At 38.8% G+C, this 17,765-nt stretch overlaps 2 protein-coding genes across 2 annotated transcripts; both read left to right on the top strand.

The window, feature by feature from the left end:
• Positions 1–3,676: 3,676 nt before the first annotated feature.
• On the top strand, positions 3,677–8,599 carry LOC116246361 (wall-associated receptor kinase-like 20). Its single transcript, XM_031618212.2, has 3 exons — positions 3,677–4,617; positions 6,011–6,073; positions 6,960–8,599. The coding sequence occupies exons 1-3, from the start codon at positions 3,795–3,797 to the stop codon at positions 8,018–8,020; spliced, it is 1,947 nt and encodes a 648-aa protein (XP_031474072.1). The 5' UTR covers positions 3,677–3,794; the 3' UTR covers positions 8,021–8,599.
• Positions 8,600–12,587: 3,988 nt separating this feature from the next.
• LOC116260367 (wall-associated receptor kinase-like 20) lies at positions 12,588–16,723 on the top strand. Its single transcript, XM_031638705.1, has 3 exons — positions 12,588–13,416; positions 14,471–14,533; positions 15,554–16,723. Exons 1-3 carry the CDS (start codon positions 12,588–12,590, stop codon positions 16,579–16,581), a joined length of 1,920 nt encoding a protein of 639 aa, XP_031494565.1. The 3' UTR covers positions 16,582–16,723.
• The last annotated feature ends 1,042 nt before the right edge of the window (positions 16,724–17,765 follow it).

The following is a 17,765-nucleotide window of genomic DNA, read 5'->3' as shown; positions in this document are numbered from 1 at the left end:
TCCCCATCATTTATTTATCAAATGGCCAGCTGATCACACTGCCCATTTTTTTATATATTTTTCGGCGCTCTCCCCCTCCTATCCTATCCTCTCTCTCTCCCTCTCTCTCTCCCTCACTCTGCAGTCCCTTCCCTAACTCCTCCCTCTCTTCCCAACTTCCTTTACCAAAACTGGCGGCCGCCAGCGCCATTCCTCGACGCCGAGACTCAGCCATCCCGATGGAGGCCTGGCGGGCCTGCTGGCATCGAGGAATGGTGCTATAGATGAGTGGAAACTCCTGGCACCTCATCAACTGGACTGCCGGAGCTTCACCGGAGTCCTCTTGCCATTGTTGTGGTGCCAGGTTTCAGCGGCGAAAATGGGTGGAGTATTCTACCCATCAAGAGGGAGAAAATTAGAGCTATATTAAAATTTGGGGATAAGAAGTCCCAAATTACACTAACAAAAGTAAAACAGAAGCAAAAAGACAAAATATACAAAAAGACAAAATATACAATACAATACAGTAAAACAAAATAAGAGGTGTGAGGAGAGAATGAGAAGACGGAGCGACACAATCATCCAGCCGTAGTCAGAAGAATGACAAAATGTACATTTTCCTGTACAAGACGAGGCACAAAGCCCGACGAAAAAAAGGTGCCTATGTTAAGCTAAAAGAAAAAGAAAACGAGAGAGTTTTGATGAGCTATTTGACAAAGATATCTTTCAAAGTTAATTCACTATATATATGTATATATATAAGTTGCTGATATCCGATTGTCAAAAACAGTTTTGAAGGAAGCATTGGCAACAATTTATAGTGCACCAATCGTTCGTGACACTTTTAGCACAAACTATGCTCGTTTAAGGATTTTGATTTTTTAAAGCCATCTGGTAATATCCAGCATCTGGCAAATTGGAATTCCCCAAACGCACAGATATAAAAGGACCAATTCTTTCATCCTTATACTTTCTTTTAAAAAATTAATTGGGTAGATATCTCGGGTACGTGGGAACTGTATGTGAAAGTCATCTTAGACAAAATCATAATTGATAAAAAAGTCATTGATTACTAAACGTTTGTATAGATACTAAAACTTTCGTTTTCATATACATATATAAATATAAATATAAATTTATAGTGTTTTCCGCATCAAAATCATATACACATGGACGTGACAGATTTTACAAGAATAAAAATTTAAGAAACGGTTTCAAGGCGGACCTGATTATATGCGCTATAAGTTACTATGGTTAATGATTGAAAAAACTTTTTGTAAAAACAAAAATGAAAACGAAAAAAATAAAAAAGAGTATAGAAAACATTTTTTTATCAAATTACCAAACTTTCCTTCTTTTCTTTATTGAATGCTAGCGTTCGATCAACTATTCTCCATCATATAGAAATCCACAGTTTGTATAAACAGTGGGTCGTGCAAAAAAGAATTGAAATGGGAGGGGATCTCAAATCGACAGTTAAATAAATGCCTTCTATTTTTTATTAGATTTTGTCATACGGATTTACAAGCACTATAACAAAAAACCGAGAATGACATCCTAAAATATTTTCAAAACCCCTGCCCTTTAGCCTTGTAATTGCTTTCATGAGTGATTTTTTTTTTTTTTTTTCATTTTAAAGGAGCTCTCAGTTTGTGGTAAGAAATATGTAGCCATTGGATTCACAGACTTCCTTCTAAACTGGGCATCAGTTTGCTAACTGTGCACCCAGCCTTCCCAATTTCTCAATGGTAAGAAGTTCTCGTTTTAATGCCAAAAAAGCAGTCCAAATGGTTCTATGAATAGCGTTCATTTTCTAGAAAAACAGTTCAAATATGTCTAGGAACAGCTTTAAAGAAGCGTACAGTGCAGCCACAGCCTCACATTATTGGATTTCTGCAATCATCCAACAACCGGTGGAATGAGTGCCCATCGATCGGTAGCAAGAAATCAGCACATCTTTGTCATGCAGACATAATTAAATGGCCGTCTCCAACAGCATTAAAGCATCACCCCGATGGTCAACTTAATTGGGTGGGACGGCAAAAATTTAAGGAGTTTCAGGTTTGAATCTCATTCAGGAAACTTCAAACAATAACAAGTGCCATATAAAGGATATGTTAGGAACAAAACACAATAAACTCTCTTCTCGCACTCTCAAGAAAAGGTTAGAAGCAACAAAAAAGAAGACAACGATTTATGTGGTTCAGAGCAATAATCTCCTACGTCTACAGTCGCACAGATCTCTTGTATTCTCTCTCTCAGATGAACACACAGAACAGACACCCACAAGTACGACACTTGACTTGAAGGATATACCATAATGCAGAGGATCTGGTTTTGGGGGCTTGATAGGGAAGGTTGTTTTCTTAATGCAGTTAAACTCAGAGCAGGAAGGAGATAGAGATCGGCGTGACCAGATTATAAGTAAAACGGGGCCTTAGCAAGTCTCCGCACGCAACTTAATTTTCAAATGAATAGTGCCGAAACCGGATGAGAAGAAATGAGATACATGAACCCCCAAGACATCTTTAATTCACCTACCAAGGCATCTATCCGCCTTCAAGTGGACCTGTGGCTATTTATTGTGGCCTCCAAACTCAGCTTCGGGTTGAACAATTAAAAATTGTCTGCAGTTGGGCAGTCCTGGTTCCAACGTCTGTCTGGCTGGCACTCTGCGAATCTATCCAATTAGAGAACTCGACCGGACGCTTAAACTGTGATTTCCGTTGGATGCAATTTAACTGCCAAAAAATATTGGTTTCCGTTTTAAAAATGAACTTGGAAGGTATGTTTCGTCAAATTTATTGCGCGAACTCGATCCATAAACAGTATAATCGTCTCTTAGATTAGCTTAATTAAACCCATCGAGAAATGGGCTTCTATGATCTAAAGTTTGTTTTTCAAAGAAGAGATGCACTTAAGAGTTTGGAATATAGTAATCCTGAAGTTTGGGACATACGTTCAGCAATTGTTGGCATTTTACATGGCTGAAATCCGATGACTGCAGAAACGCAATTCAGGCACATGATCTTTAACATTAATTTAAATAAAAGAGTTTAGTTGGTAATCGAAAGAATAAGAGATCCTTTGGCAGCATAGATACTTTGTGATTGTTCCCTGAATCTGTTTGAAAGGTTCATGAGACACTAAACTATTGTTTTACGAATCTCCCTTTTCTTTGAGAAATAATAGAGTCCATGCTGCCAAACTACCACCCTTTTTTTTTTAAAGGGTGGACATAATTATTCATTTTGCACTCTCCTTTACAACTGAGTTTCAACCGAAACTTTCTCGCATTTGGTTATAATAATTCGTTATGATAATGAAAAAACGATAAATATTACTTTCATCCTGAGGTCATAGTAATTATGGGGCAGTTTTATGGAAGAGTCATCAATCACTCATCAGTAAATTAATGATACTTGGTGATCCCCCCAACCTAATTTTTTATTATTAACATTTATTTTGGCCTTCCCTTTGTTCAAAGTAGCTGGTGGCTCTTGCAATATACAACAAATCTCCTAGAAATTCTAATATGCCAAAAGTATGGTTAGTTAATTAAGACAAGCAGATGCATTTATCTTAACTTATTCTTGCACATCGCATATTAAATCAAGTTAATTAAAAAGTTGATAGCAATTTGTTCTCTTAAATATCTATAAAAAGGATACCAAAACGTTCGTTTCTCTCTGCCTGGGAGAAAGTTATCGGTAACATTCCCCCGGAAATAGTCACAGCTGCGATGAGAGAGCTGGCTGCGATAGCATAAACTGACTAGAGTTTGAAACTTTGAGTGCCGACCGGACGCCACCGCCATGGAAGTTGGTCATGCCTCTCTGATTCACTTACCGTCCACCGGAGTTTCAATCTTCTGCCTCACCATCCTCCTCCTTTTAAGCTGTTCCGCAGGAAAACAGTGCGGAAATTGCGGCTCGACCGCCGTTGCCTACCCCCTCAGCACATCACCAGGATGCGGCGATCCCAAGTACCCGGTCTTCTGCAACACATCCGCTGGTGCTCTGTTCTTGAAAAGCATAAACGGGACAGAATATCCCATTTCAAGCATCGATCCCCAGTCGCAGACATTCATCATTCAACCGGCAAGACTGATCGGAAATTCGTGCCGAACGACCGATTTCGTCTACGAGGGCGTTAAGCTGAACCATAGTCTGCCGTTCAATTTCACAACGGGTAACACGGTCTTCATGCTGAATTGCTCCGCTCAGTTTATGAGAAGAGAAATATACGACTGCTCCACTCAGAGCTCCAACGGAAGCAGTTGCTGGACCTATCTGAACCAGGCGCCGCCGGAGATGGCAAGCTGCCGGAGTTGGAACATTTGCTGCACCGCCAGAGTGGGAGGCACCGTATTATCATACAATATAATCGCCAGGAGTTGTACGGCATACAGGAGCTTCGTGAACCTGGACGATAAGTTGCCTGTACAAGAGTGGCAGGAAGGAGTGCAGGTGCAATGGGCATCCCCGCCTGAATTAGAGTGCCAGAACCAGACGGACTGCTCGGAGGCGGTGCCCAACTCAACATGCTTGAAGGATCAGAGCGCAGGCAATGGAACAAGGCGCTGTAAATGCAACGGTGGTCTACAGTGGGATCCGAAGACTGGGACGTGCATAAAGGGTGAGCTCCATTTGTGTTCTTTAATTTTTCTTTCTTCGGACGTGAGGTTATAATCAATATCTGCAAGCTTTAATACTTTGAAATGAGAAATAGATTGATAGATTGAGAAACTAACACAACTGCATCCACAAGTTGGTGCAGAACTCGACAACTATTGCTTGTTTTGGTACCAAAATATAGAGAAGATTATACAAATAATATCTATGATATACTCGTATATTATGTTGTATGCCGACAAAGATATATATGTTAAGTCTTCAGACATATTTGTGTATGCTGACCGTTTCATGCCGTTCCATTCTAATTCAATTTTCTTTGTCCCCCTCTTTCTTAGAGTCGTCTTCTACCATCATTGCTCTCTCTCGGAGTAGGTGGAAATAGAGAAGTAGAAAGGAAGAGATCGAAATAAATGTGGGGACAGAGAGAAGAGGTGGGAAAAACTAGTCCTAAAACAAGAGAAGATTTTCTCTTATTGGCCCTCGACTACTATACCTCTCTCCCACATTTCTTTTCTCTCTCTTTGTTTTTGTATTTAGGGGACCTCTTATTCTCAAATTTGTTATATATTCCCATTTTATCGGCTTTCTCTCTTTATTCCACTATCCTTTATCCTTACGTTCAATGTTTAGATGTGAAAAATAACAGAAAAATAGAGGGTAGCTCGTTTCGGAAATTGTTGTATGTTCGCCCCGAACAAGGGTGGTGGAAATTTGAGACCGAAATGACTAAGATGCCCTTGTATTTGAAAAGGAAGCCGTCCCATGTAAGGGCAAACTGGAGGAGACAAAAATATCAGTCGTGAAAAGACTATTAGATTTAAGGTGATTTAATGGAGTTTTAAATTAATGGTGCTTTTAGTTGTTAGGTTTTAGACATTAAGCATCTGACGACATCCGGTAGCCTGTTGATTTCAATTTTTCCTTATCAATATGCTTCCAACTGTAAAACACAATCTTACGATTTTGTTCAGTGAAAAGTTCTGAGCTTTTTCTTGCAACGAATGTAGGTTGTGAATTTTCCAAAATTTTAAGAGGATCTGTAAGTTTCCAAGGAAAGGTTTACAATAAATGTAATTTTATTTCTTGTAAATTTCGAAGGCGCCACCAGATAGGCTCCTCCTGTCCGCCAGTTTTCGTCTCTGTATCAAGTATCCTAAGTGACTGATTAATGTTCTTTTTCACAGAATAAAACATGATAAAGACATCCATTTGTTTAATTAATTGAACAAAATAATACATGGGCCTCACCAGTGGCCGGGTCAGGATGCACGAACCACACACAGGTTATTTGATGATCGCTTGATATTTTTCTCACTATCTGATGGTCTGTAAGCTTCCCTGCTTATTTCTTTCCCGTCATAAAGTTTTTACTTTCATTTTTCCCTGTGTTGCAGTCACCATAGTGTGTCGGAAAGGGTGGAGATGTCATAAAGCAGGGTATATCGCTCTTGTAACAGGTAAAGCGACGAAAGTACTCTTCTTAATTACAGGCAGAAAGATTTCTTTGAGTTTCAATTTTTTGTACAGTAATCCCGTTAATTATAACATACATGGACTGTTGGACAGCATGTTTTTGTGTGTTTATGTGACTGTATCCACTGTATCCAATTTATTTTTCTGGCCTTTACAGAATGAAAGGATTTCACTTTTTTTCTTTTTTTATTTGAATATGTATGATGAAATGATGCTTCAACCTCTCAGTAGACCGTGAAATCTTTTTGAGGGTTATCAAATGCCCCCGAATGCTTGTTTTAGAAATGCGTCTCTTTTCGGTTTCTGTTGTAAGATTTTTATTACAGATCGAAAAAGTTCTTCGACTACAAACTCTGAAGGCTTTCGCGTTCTCATTTTTTAGAGCCAATAGTCTGTTTGAACATATAGCATTTCACATAAGTAGTAGATACTTCCACTGGTCTTCATTCATCTCCCTGGGCATTGGCAACCATAGTTAGCCATCTCCTTCTGCCATCAAAATCATGCTGTTCTGAAAATGACAAGACAGAAACTTACATACATAGTGGAAAGTCAATAAATCAGAAGCTCAGAAAGTCCATAATATGCTTCATGAAAGTGTAGTTGCAGGCAGTTTCTCTTGTGTGGGTATTCACATGATTGTTTAATTTCTAGAATCAATCTTTGGCATTACTGAGCATTACCACGTTTAGAATAACGGGATGTTCTAGGAGAAGTTATTTAGGACCCACAAACTGGTCTCTGCACCTGCACATAAAGTTGACATAATTGAGCAAAAATATGGGAATGTTGTTGTTGCTTGAAGATTCCAGTAGAAATGATCTTTTTTTTTTTTATTACTGAAATCTTCTTTCATGATGCATTGGACAGGCTTAACAACTACAATAGCGCTTTCCTTGGTGTTCATCGCCTTCCGGTTACATACAAGGAAAAAGTTAGCCAAGGAAGCACTTGAGATGCTAAGAAAAGAGAGAGAACAGATTCTGTCAGCCAACAGCGGTGGGAGATCTTCCAAGCTCTTCAGTGGAAGAGAAATGAAGAAGGCCACAAACTCTTTCTCTAAGGATCGGCTTCTCGGCCAAGGCGGTTTTGGAGAAGTCTACAAGGGCTTTCTTGAAGATGGCACCCCAATTGCTGTCAAGATCGCCAAGGTTGATAGCACTAAGGGCACCGACCAGGTATTGAATGAAGTGAGCATCCTATCACAGGTGAACCACAGAAGCCTTGTCCGCCTGCTAGGCTGCTGTGTTGAGCTAGAACAGCCGGTCATGGTCTATGAGTTTATCTCCAATGGAAATCTTTATGAACACATCCACACTGATAGATATGGCTTCCTCAGTTGGCGCCAAAGACTGTCCATTGCTCATCAAACTGCAGAGGGCCTTGCCTACCTTCATTCCTCAGCAATGCCTCCGATCTATCACCGCGACGTCAAATCAAGCAACATTCTTCTCGATGATAAATGCAATGCCAAGGTCTCGGATTTCGGGCTATCTAGGCTGATCGAGCCCGAGCAGACACATGTATCGACATGTGTACAAGGTACAATTGGGTACTTAGATCCTGAGTACTATAGAAACTACCAGCTGACAGACAAGAGTGATGTGTATAGCTTTGGTGTGGTTCTGCTTGAGCTCTTGACATCCAAGAACGTCATAGACTATCACAGAGATCCAAAGGAAGTAAACTTATTTGTGTACGTTCAACACAGAGTGGATGAAGGGAAGTTCTTGGAAGTAGTGGATGAGAAGTTAAAATGGGGATCTTCATCAAGCAGTTTGGAGACGATGAAGGCGTTTCTGTCTCTGGCAATGGGTTGCCTTGAGGAGAGAAAGCAAGACAGACCATCGATGAGGGAAGTAGCAGAGGAGATTCAGTACATCATTATAAGCGAGCAAAATGCTACCCTTGCTGCATCCATAGAGACATAAGTCCAAGTAGAAAGAAGTTGTGGAGGAGAGTGAGTAGATCGTTAGCAGCAAACATGCTGATGGTAGCCTTAGAATTGGGTTTTCAAAGTAGTTCATGTTTCTGGGTAGTCATGTTCATAATCTTGTTAGCAATGTGCTTTCATATTTTATTCAAGTGTGACTTGTGGATTCAGAACGTTGTGTTGGGTTCACTATGCTCTTCCATCCCATATGGAGAATGCCATCTTTGCAAAGAGCAGCTTACCTCTCCTCATTAAGTTTTGCACAGGCAGAAGCAATGCCCGTGTAGCGGAGAACCAGGGGTATCTGAAGATGCTTGGGCCTGGCATTGGTTCCAATCTCGAATCCGCATCACAGAAAGGAAGCTTTGTTAGCTTGATCAATCTTGTGCTTTGATTATTATTTTGTTTATACTTTCTTTTTAATTTGCAGTCGAGATATCAAGGGGACATAACAAGTACGGACCTAAATTTTGGCTCAAGTATGTAGATCCTCGGATGAGCTTAATTTGGTGAAGGAATTGATTTAATGTCGAACAAATTAAATATGCAAAGAAATATATGAGTTTATTCATTTTAAGAGCTTCGCACGATTATTCCTTTGCAAGCTTTGTTGCTTCTATGAAAGGTACTGGGATATGATTTTGCAAAAATGTTGTACTGTTGAAATGCTAATATATATATATATATATATATATATATATATATATATATATTGAATGAGTAAATGGTAACTCTAGATGTTAGGAATCATGCAGCTCATTCATGATTTTGAATTTGAACCATTTACATCTCTAATTTTGTGTTCTTTCGAGCAAAGATTTTAAGGGGCAGTTTGACGACACACTGTTATTGTCCCACGAATCTACCCAAAAAATGAGGTAGATTCATGAAACACTATAAAAGCAAATTAATAGGACAATAACATGTTATTGTCACCAAGCTATCCTTAAACTGTAACAAGTTATTATTGTTTCATGAATTTGTCCTAAAAAATGGTGTAGATTTTTCAAAATTGTTCTACGAATCTACCTTAACCAGATTGTTTTATAAATGTACTCTAATTTTTTAGATAAGTTCATGCAATGATAACAGTTGTTATGATTGTCAAACAAACTCTAACTACTTAAACCCTAATTAAGTAGAGTTTGATGAAGGCCGAATTGGACCCAAATGCAAACCATTTTGTCCTCTCACGGAGATAATTAATGACATGAATGAGGCCAAGGTCCTCTAGTGGATGATGTACAATATTGGTAGCTTATAGGGGAGCACATTTTGTTCATTCATTGTTCTTTTCAATATTGTGGTGATCAGGGGAAGAGCCAAGGCAGGGAGGGCGCGCTTAGGCCATGGCCCCACTTCAATTTAAAAAAAAAATTATATGTAAAATTTATTAAATTTCAATTGTTCTATATAAAAATTTTGAAAAATGATATTTTGGTCATTGTCAAAATTTAAAAACTTTAATTCGGCCCCTGTCTAGAAAAATTTGTCTCCACCCTTGGTAGTGATGTTTAACAACTAGAGACCAAACATGGTGTTTGATAATATTTCACATTCATGATATCATTTCTTTACATCCACTAGGTCATACATCGTTCCTACTCCACATTCCACATTCCATCTGATGTCGTCTTACAGTTTTGGCCTACATGGAAAATCTGGTTAGCCCCAAAAGAAGTAGTTGCATGTAAAAATTGACTTGATTAACACACCTGATGGAAAGTTATATGCAACGGTTTAAGTGGATCGGCGCATTCGTACGTGCGCCTAACTTATTCATCAATTCATGAAAGAAAAGCTAAAGAAAATAACTTTGTTTCTATTAATTTTAGATTAATTTTATGACTCACATTTTCCGATGCAGCCAGGAACCTTTGACCTTCAGGCTTCTTTCCAACATCGTTGTTAATCACTTGTTCATCCAAAAACATACTAAACTTTTCTTCATTGGAACCGAACCTTCAGTTTGCAAGTAGCAAAGGGATTGAAGATATTGGATCAAATTAAGTCAAATTTTTATTTTCAAAGGAACCAATATTTTACATTTAAGAATTGTGAAAAAAGAACAAATCAAAACTAGTAATAAAAGAAAACAAGAAGTGTGTACATTCGTACAATATGTGAATACGGAAGGCTTCTATGCTTCAAATCAACTTATAAATTCGGCGCATTCATACGTACGTGGATCCACACCAAAATTAATACTCAAATTAGTCTCCGCAATGAGCTAATTTATTAATTAAATCCACATCAAGTTTGAGTTTGTCCAAGATCCGAGCACCAAAGAGACAAATATCTGACCAGACAAAAAAATCTGACTAGATTACGTACACCCAGGTCTTAGCTAGTCTCCCATTCTCCCACGTTAACGTAACATTTAAAAAACAAAAAAATGGTAAGGGCCAAATCTAAAACCGCGACCAACGAAGGTAGTGGTTGATAGATCTTGTTGCAAGAAAAGGTGTATATTATAAGATCGGATCTTAGTAACGTGAATCTTAAATCCACGTTACATATAAAAAAAAAAAATCGTGGATTTAAATTCATATTGTCTTTTTTTTTTTTTGGGGTGGTTGTGTCTAACTTTTAAATCGATAGACTTTAGATCCTAGTGTTCTCAAATCACTATGGATTTGAGATCCCCAGTGAAACAAACAAGTGAAATGGTAAACCCCCACTTTGGAAAGATTAATTCTACATCTTAGATTGTGAAAAATTTTGAGGAACCTATAAAGGGGTTGTTAAGTGATTGGTTGTTATGGTTCATATCTTTTTTGCGGCTGAAACTGGAATTGTTAAAGGGTAAGTTGAGATTCGTTAAATTAAGAGCCCAAGTCCAAGCTTGGTGAAATAGTAGATTTACAGTAGTATCAGAACCAGTTCAGCATTGGAACCTAGGCTTTCACACGCCCAGACGCATGTGCCTTCAGTGGTTTGGATAATAAGGCCTCATTTGAAAAGTTTAATCATGTATATAAGATTGTGAAGAATTTTGGAGGACTTATAGAAAAAATTGTTAAGTGATTAGTTGTTTTGGTTCTTTAACTTTTTTTTTGGATTAGAATCAAAATTGTTTGGGAGCGGGTTGCAATCATTCAGATGGGTCTGTGTGAGGTTGGGGTGTTACAGAAATACAATTAAGTGGCGTTGAGCCCAGGGTGGCTGGGTGCCAACAAGCACATATCCTTTACTGCTTTTAAGTGGATCCATGTCCATTTGTGATGCCACATTAACAATGAGCCTACTTGCCTGGCAACAATTAAAAGATTCTTAATTTGTAATCTGCGACTTCTAATCGGCTGTCGTGATTGCAAAGTCCGTGTTCCGCTGGCACTTTGCGGACCCAGTGGCCATGTGAAACGAGCCATTCCAACAGGAGAACTCAACCGTGTCTGCGTCAATGTTTAGTTAGTAATAAAACCACTCGTTCTTGATCGCCCACGGCATCGAATGAAGGAAGTGACCGAATTAAACTCAATTTCATTATGGAGGGTTGGTTGCATTAAATTAACTTTGAAGGTCAAATTTAATGTGCGGATGTAATCCATAGAACTTATAATTAATCCTCTCTTACATTAGTTTTAACTCATTCAACTTTAGAATCTACGAGATTTCTACTGTTTCACATCTTCGTGTTTTTTGTTTGGAAAATATCCATTTAGATAAGTGGATTTGTAGGTAAAGCTTAAATTCAGAAAGAAGAAGAAAGATATAAAAGCCAGATGACTAAGAGTTAGATGCGATCCTGAAGTTGATTTGTGACAGCTCCCAGGCAAGGCAAGGCCCCATTTCTTGGCATCCTTCATTCATGGCCGAAATCTGGCAATACCACACATTCAAACACTACCTTAATGTCGATTGTAGCTCTTGCACATGTATACCTCCTATAAATTCTTATCTGCCCAAAGTAATTGTAAATGTTTTTGTTAATTAACACAAGTAGATCCAGTTTGACTTAACTGTTTATGACACATCATATACTAAATGCGATCAACTAATTAAAAGTTCTCTCAATTTTTTTCCTTTGACGTTTTAGCATGAGCACCTTGTTTTTGGCTTGTTCCTTTTATAATGAGAGGAGTTTGAAGACCAAGGTTTAGGAGGACAACCAAATGAGAAAGTTCACACAACAACAAGACTTAAGTTGATTTCAGGTCGCGATCAACATGACTTACTTAAGGTCTTACATTTCACTAACTTAACTTTAAAATAGACTTTTCAAATCCACTTGCTTTTCTACCGTTTACACAATGAATGTGATCTATAGACTCTATATCAAAACTATTATAAATTTATGAAACATAAAAACTTGAAACATTCAAAGAAGATAATATATATATATATAATATGAGTGAACGATGACTTTAGTTATGTAGAGTCACTTATCCCTTTAACCAAAGCCGTCCATCTAAAACAAATAAATAGTTAAAAAAATAAGAAAAAAATGTGTAAGTCTAAATAACTAGAGTTACCATTCAATTTTTTTATATATATCTATAACTACGGTATAGAGTTAAGAGTAAGTTTATATGCTTATCCAATACTGCTGCAGCACGATCACCATGGAAGTTGGTCGTGCTTCGATACGTTGCTTGCCGTCCTTCGGAATTTCAATCTTCTGGCTTACCATCCTCCATCTCTTAATCTGTTCTGCCGGAAAACAGTGTGGAAATTGCGGCTCGTTCTCCGTTCCCTACCCGCTCAGCACATCACCAGGATGCGGCGACCCCAGTTACTCGGTTTTCTGCAACACATCCGCTGGAGCTCTGTTCTTGAGAAGCGAAGGAGGGGCGGACTATCCCATAACAAGCATCGATCCCCTGTCACAAACATTCATCCTTCAACCGGCGGAACTCATGGGAAATTCGTGCCGGACGTCCGATTTCATCTACAGTGGCATTAAGCTGAACCAAAGTTTGCCGTTCAATTTCACAGCAAATAACACGATCTTCCTGCTGAATTGCACCGCTGAAATGACCAAGATAGAAGTATACGACTGCTCCAATCAGAGCTCCAGTTCCAGCAGTTGCTGGACCTATCTGAAGAAGGGACCGCAGGAGGTGGCAACCTGCCGGAGTTGGAGCATTTGCTGCACACGCACTGGCGCCGTGCGAGCCCAATTACCATACAATATACTCTTACAGGTTTGTACAGCATACAAGAGCTACGTCAACCTGAACATGGCGTTGCCGATACAGGAGTGGCAGGAAGGAGTGGAGGTTCAATGGAGATCCCCACCGGAATTGGAGTGCCGGAACCAGGCGGACTGCTCGGTGGCGGTGCCCAACTCAACATGCACGATGGATCCTATTGCTGCAGGCAATGGGACGAGGCGCTGTATATGCAACGCTGGTTTTCAGTGGAAGCCGATGGAAGGGACGTGCAGAAAGGGTGAGCTCGATTTATGTTCTTTGACTTCCCGTTTTTTAGATACATATGAGGTTGAAAATGTGAACTTTCCAACGGTTAGTTGCATAATTACTAAATAATACATTTAGGGGACGCTTGAAAACTTTAAATTTTGATTTTATAACTAAAATTCTAGAAACAAAATTTTCACTCCAGAGTTAAATTGAAATGAGAGTTGGAGTTTGAATTTCCCTCTATCATTGATTGTTCAGAATTTTGATTTGAGAATTGAAAAATGACATATTTGACAGTACAATAATTAAAATTCTAAAATTCATGAATTTAAACATTTATGTTTTGTCCCTTAAAGAGATATAAAAAAAAATCTAAAATTTTTGCTCCATAATTCCACCCCGTAGAATAGAATCACAATTCTGGAATTTGATTCAGGAATGAACCTATAATTGCGAAAACAAAATTCTTTGACAATGCAATCCTGATTTCATAAAAAATGAGAATTTTAATCCTAGAATTTCACAATTCTAGTTTCATCAAACACCCCTTTAGTTTATTTGGAAGTTTTGGGCTTTTTCTTGCTGAACCATATAAACGTAGCAAAGCAAAAGAACTTGTTGCTTGTGATGTTTGTTTGTCCAAAATTTTAAGGGGAATCATAAAGAGCTTCCAAAGAGAAGTTTAAGTTAGGCCTTCATTTCTCGCAAGTATCAAAGAAGCCACAAGTTAGGCCCCACAGGGCCTCTGTTTCTACTATGTGTATCAAGTATCCAATATAACTGATTTAATGCATATTTTCCGCCAAATAAACCTTGATAAAGTCATGTATTCATTTAAATTTAACAAAATAACATAACATGAGGCATGACAAATGGGTCAGGAGCAATATTTCTAACTCATACACGTAAAAACATACATATTTGTGTATATATATATATATATATACACACACACACACAAAACAATGTGTATGGGTGATTCTCTTGATAATTTGTTTTCTAACTTGTTGGACTAACTGAAGATCATTATGCTTCCCTTGCTTTCCGTAAACAAAGTTTTCACCTGTTTCTCTGCATTGCAGTTGTCCAAGAGTGTCGGAAATGGTGGAGATGTCACAAAATATGGTACATCGCCCCTGTAGCAGGTATAACGGCGCAATTCTTCTCAATATATTTTTGGGTATCATTTTTTATAGCACAATAATGCCGTCTACGATATATGTTGTCTGTATACTTAAATGTGTCTGATGAAACGAAACTTGAATTCCGTCAAGTATATCCCATGAAATCTCTTTGAGAGTTGTCAGAAGCTACCAATTAAAACATGTTTGATTTGTAAGACTCTTCTCACATTACAAAAATGGTTTTCTACTTGAAACTTATTTCTCCAACCAAATAGGCCCTCCAGGTGTGCAATTTGGCCAATTATTCCAGTTGACAAAGACTTCCCAGGTTGGAAGATTTTCTGAACTAAAAACAAGGCAGTGTAAATTCAATACATCATATACAGAAAGATCATTTTAGTCAAAAACATGATCGATGGGTTTGATTTTAAACAAATCCAGCATTATTGACATCTCTGAATAGTGATATAAAATAAAAGTATCACAAGATTCAAGGACTCTGTTTTGCTAAAAGTATCCTAACATTTCTAACGAAGTATCCTAACAGTATATAAATGTCTCACAAGGTTCAAGGGCTTTGATTTGCTAAAATTATCCCAACATTTTTAGCAAAAGAGCAAGTAAAAATTATATAGAAAAATTTTGAAAAAAGAAAATTTTCAAAATATCTAAGAAAATGAATGGTTTACGACATGTGGCTCCCCTGTATAGACTGATAAAGTGAATCGATTTGCAATCAACTGGATTTGAACGGGCCCATTTAGCCTGATTTCATAACACTATCTCTGAAATTTACTTGGTATGAACATTTATATGATTCTGTTTGGCTTCTTCCTGAGGATAATAACGTTACTAATGGCAAGATGGTCTAGGAGATTAGGTGATTAGGGTCCACAAATTAAAGTAATTCTGTAAACCTGCTCATAAAATTGATATAATTCGAGCGAAATTTACAAACATTGTTGTTACTTGAAGCCTCCACTGTTTCTGTTCGTGCACTAGAAATGACAAATTTAATTACAGAGATTTTTTCATCGACAGGGTTTACATCTGCTTTGGCACTTTCTTTGATGTTTATCGGCTCCCTGTTATATAGAAGGCGAATGCTGGCCAAGGAGGCACATGAGAGGCTAACAAAAGAGAGAGAAGAGATTCTGTCAGCCAACAGCGGGGGGAGATCTGCCAAGCTCTTCAGTGGAAGAGATATGATGAAGGCCACAAACTCTTTCTCCAAAGACCGGCTTCTTGGCCAAGGCGGTTTTGGAGCAGTCTACAAAGGCTTTCTTGAAAATGGAACTCCAATTGCTGTCAAGATTGCCAAGGTTGATAACACCAAGGGCACAGACCAGGTACTGAATGAGGTGAGCATCCTCTCACAGGTCAACCACAGAAGCCTTGTCCGCCTGCTAGGCTGCTGTGTTGAGTTAGAGCTACCGGTCATGGTCTATGAGTTCATTCCCAATGGAACTCTACATGAACACATCTACACTGATCGATATGGCTTCCTCAATTGGCATCAAAGACTCAAGATTGCTCATCAAACTGCAGAAGGCCTTGCTTACCTTCATTCCTCGGCAATGCCCCCGATCTATCACCGCGACGTCAAATCAAGCAACATTCTTCTTGACGATAAATGCAATGCCAAGGTCTCTGATTTCGGGCTATCTAGGCTGATTGATCCTGAGCAGACGCACGTATCAACATGTGTACAGGGTACAATTGGTTATTTGGATCCTGAGTACTATAGGAACTACCAGCTAACAGACAAGAGTGATGTGTACAGCTTTGGTGTGGTTCTACTTGAGCTCTTGACATCTAAGAAGGTCATAGACTATCAGAGAGATCCAAGGGAAGTAAACTTGTTTGTGTATGTTCAACACAGGGTGAATGTAGGGAATGTTACGGAAGTAGTGGATGAAGAGTTGAGATGGGGAGCTTCACCAAGAAGTTTGGAGTCGATGAAGGCCTTGTGCTCTCTTGCAATGGGTTGCCTTGAGGAGAGAAGGCAGGACCGACCATCGATGAAGGATGTTGCAGAAGAGATTCAGTACATCATTGCAAACCAGTAAACTGCTTCTCCCTTTGCATCCCTCCAAGCGTAGAATTTGTTTGTTTAGGTAGCAAGTTGTGAAGGAGATTGAGTAGACCGTTAGCAGCAAGCAAACTGACGCTACAATTGTCCCTATGAAAGCGTAGAATAATGTTTCAAAAGTAGGCCTATTTTGGGTAGTCATTTTGATGATTTGTTAGGAATGTACTTTCATCTTTTATTCAAGTGTGATTTGTTGAACCAGGACCATGTGCAGGGTCCTATATGTTCTTTCCTCCTATATTGAGGACGCCATATCTGCCTAGAGAAATGAACCTACCTCTCTTCATTAGTTTTGGACAAGCATAACCAATGTACATGTGGCGTTGGCTCAGAAGGTCAGAGTATGCATGAAGTGGCGCTAAATTCAGTCTGTAATTCATGACACAGAAATGAACATTTGTTAGTTTGTTCAATCTTTCACTTTGATACTTGTCCAGATTTTCCTTGCACTGAACATTAAAACCATTGGAGGACGATGAACTACTATGAGCTCCTTCATCATCAGCTGAGGAACTATTCGAAGAACCCCTACATTTTCCTCATCTAACACTTGCAATCCCTTCTCAAATGTATTAATCAGATCTGTAACCCATGTTCAATTTCTTGCTAGAAATCTCCCCCAACACCCAACACCTCTTCCTTCGAGGTCTTCCTTGGTACAAGCTCATATTCATCCCAAATTTCGCATGTCCCACTCTAATACACAACAAAAACCTCGACGAACCCCTGCCCTTGTCCTCCTTCAATGCCTTCAACGTCCTAAGCCTTCAACTCATCCCCAAACCCCAGTGAGTAACTAGGAGGGCAAAGATCCTCCACTCCATCCCAACATAAAGCTAATCCCCTTGCGACCATAACAATCCATACCATAAAAAGGATCCAAAGATGTAGATTTACTAAGACATGAAACCACAGATACTGGAATCCGTTACACATCGTTTAGATTAATAGACAAATCCACCAGTTCTTCCGTCGCACAAATGTTCGCATCTTGATCAGCACCTGTATCAAGATTCCCTTCCCTCGCAAAAGAAGAAGGTTGGGACGATAGCCATCTTCCACATCCACTCCCTTATCAATAAAAACGGTGCATCCCTATTTACCATTTTGCTGCAAATCACCTCAACATCCAAGCCTTCTCGAAACCTTGATCAACACCCA

Source organism: Nymphaea colorata, chromosome 1 (genome assembly GCF_008831285.2).
Source record: "Nymphaea colorata isolate Beijing-Zhang1983 chromosome 1, ASM883128v2, whole genome shotgun sequence".
Taxonomy (NCBI): Eukaryota; Viridiplantae; Streptophyta; class Magnoliopsida; order Nymphaeales; family Nymphaeaceae; genus Nymphaea; species Nymphaea colorata.
This window is presented reverse-complemented; position numbering and strand designations above follow the sequence as displayed.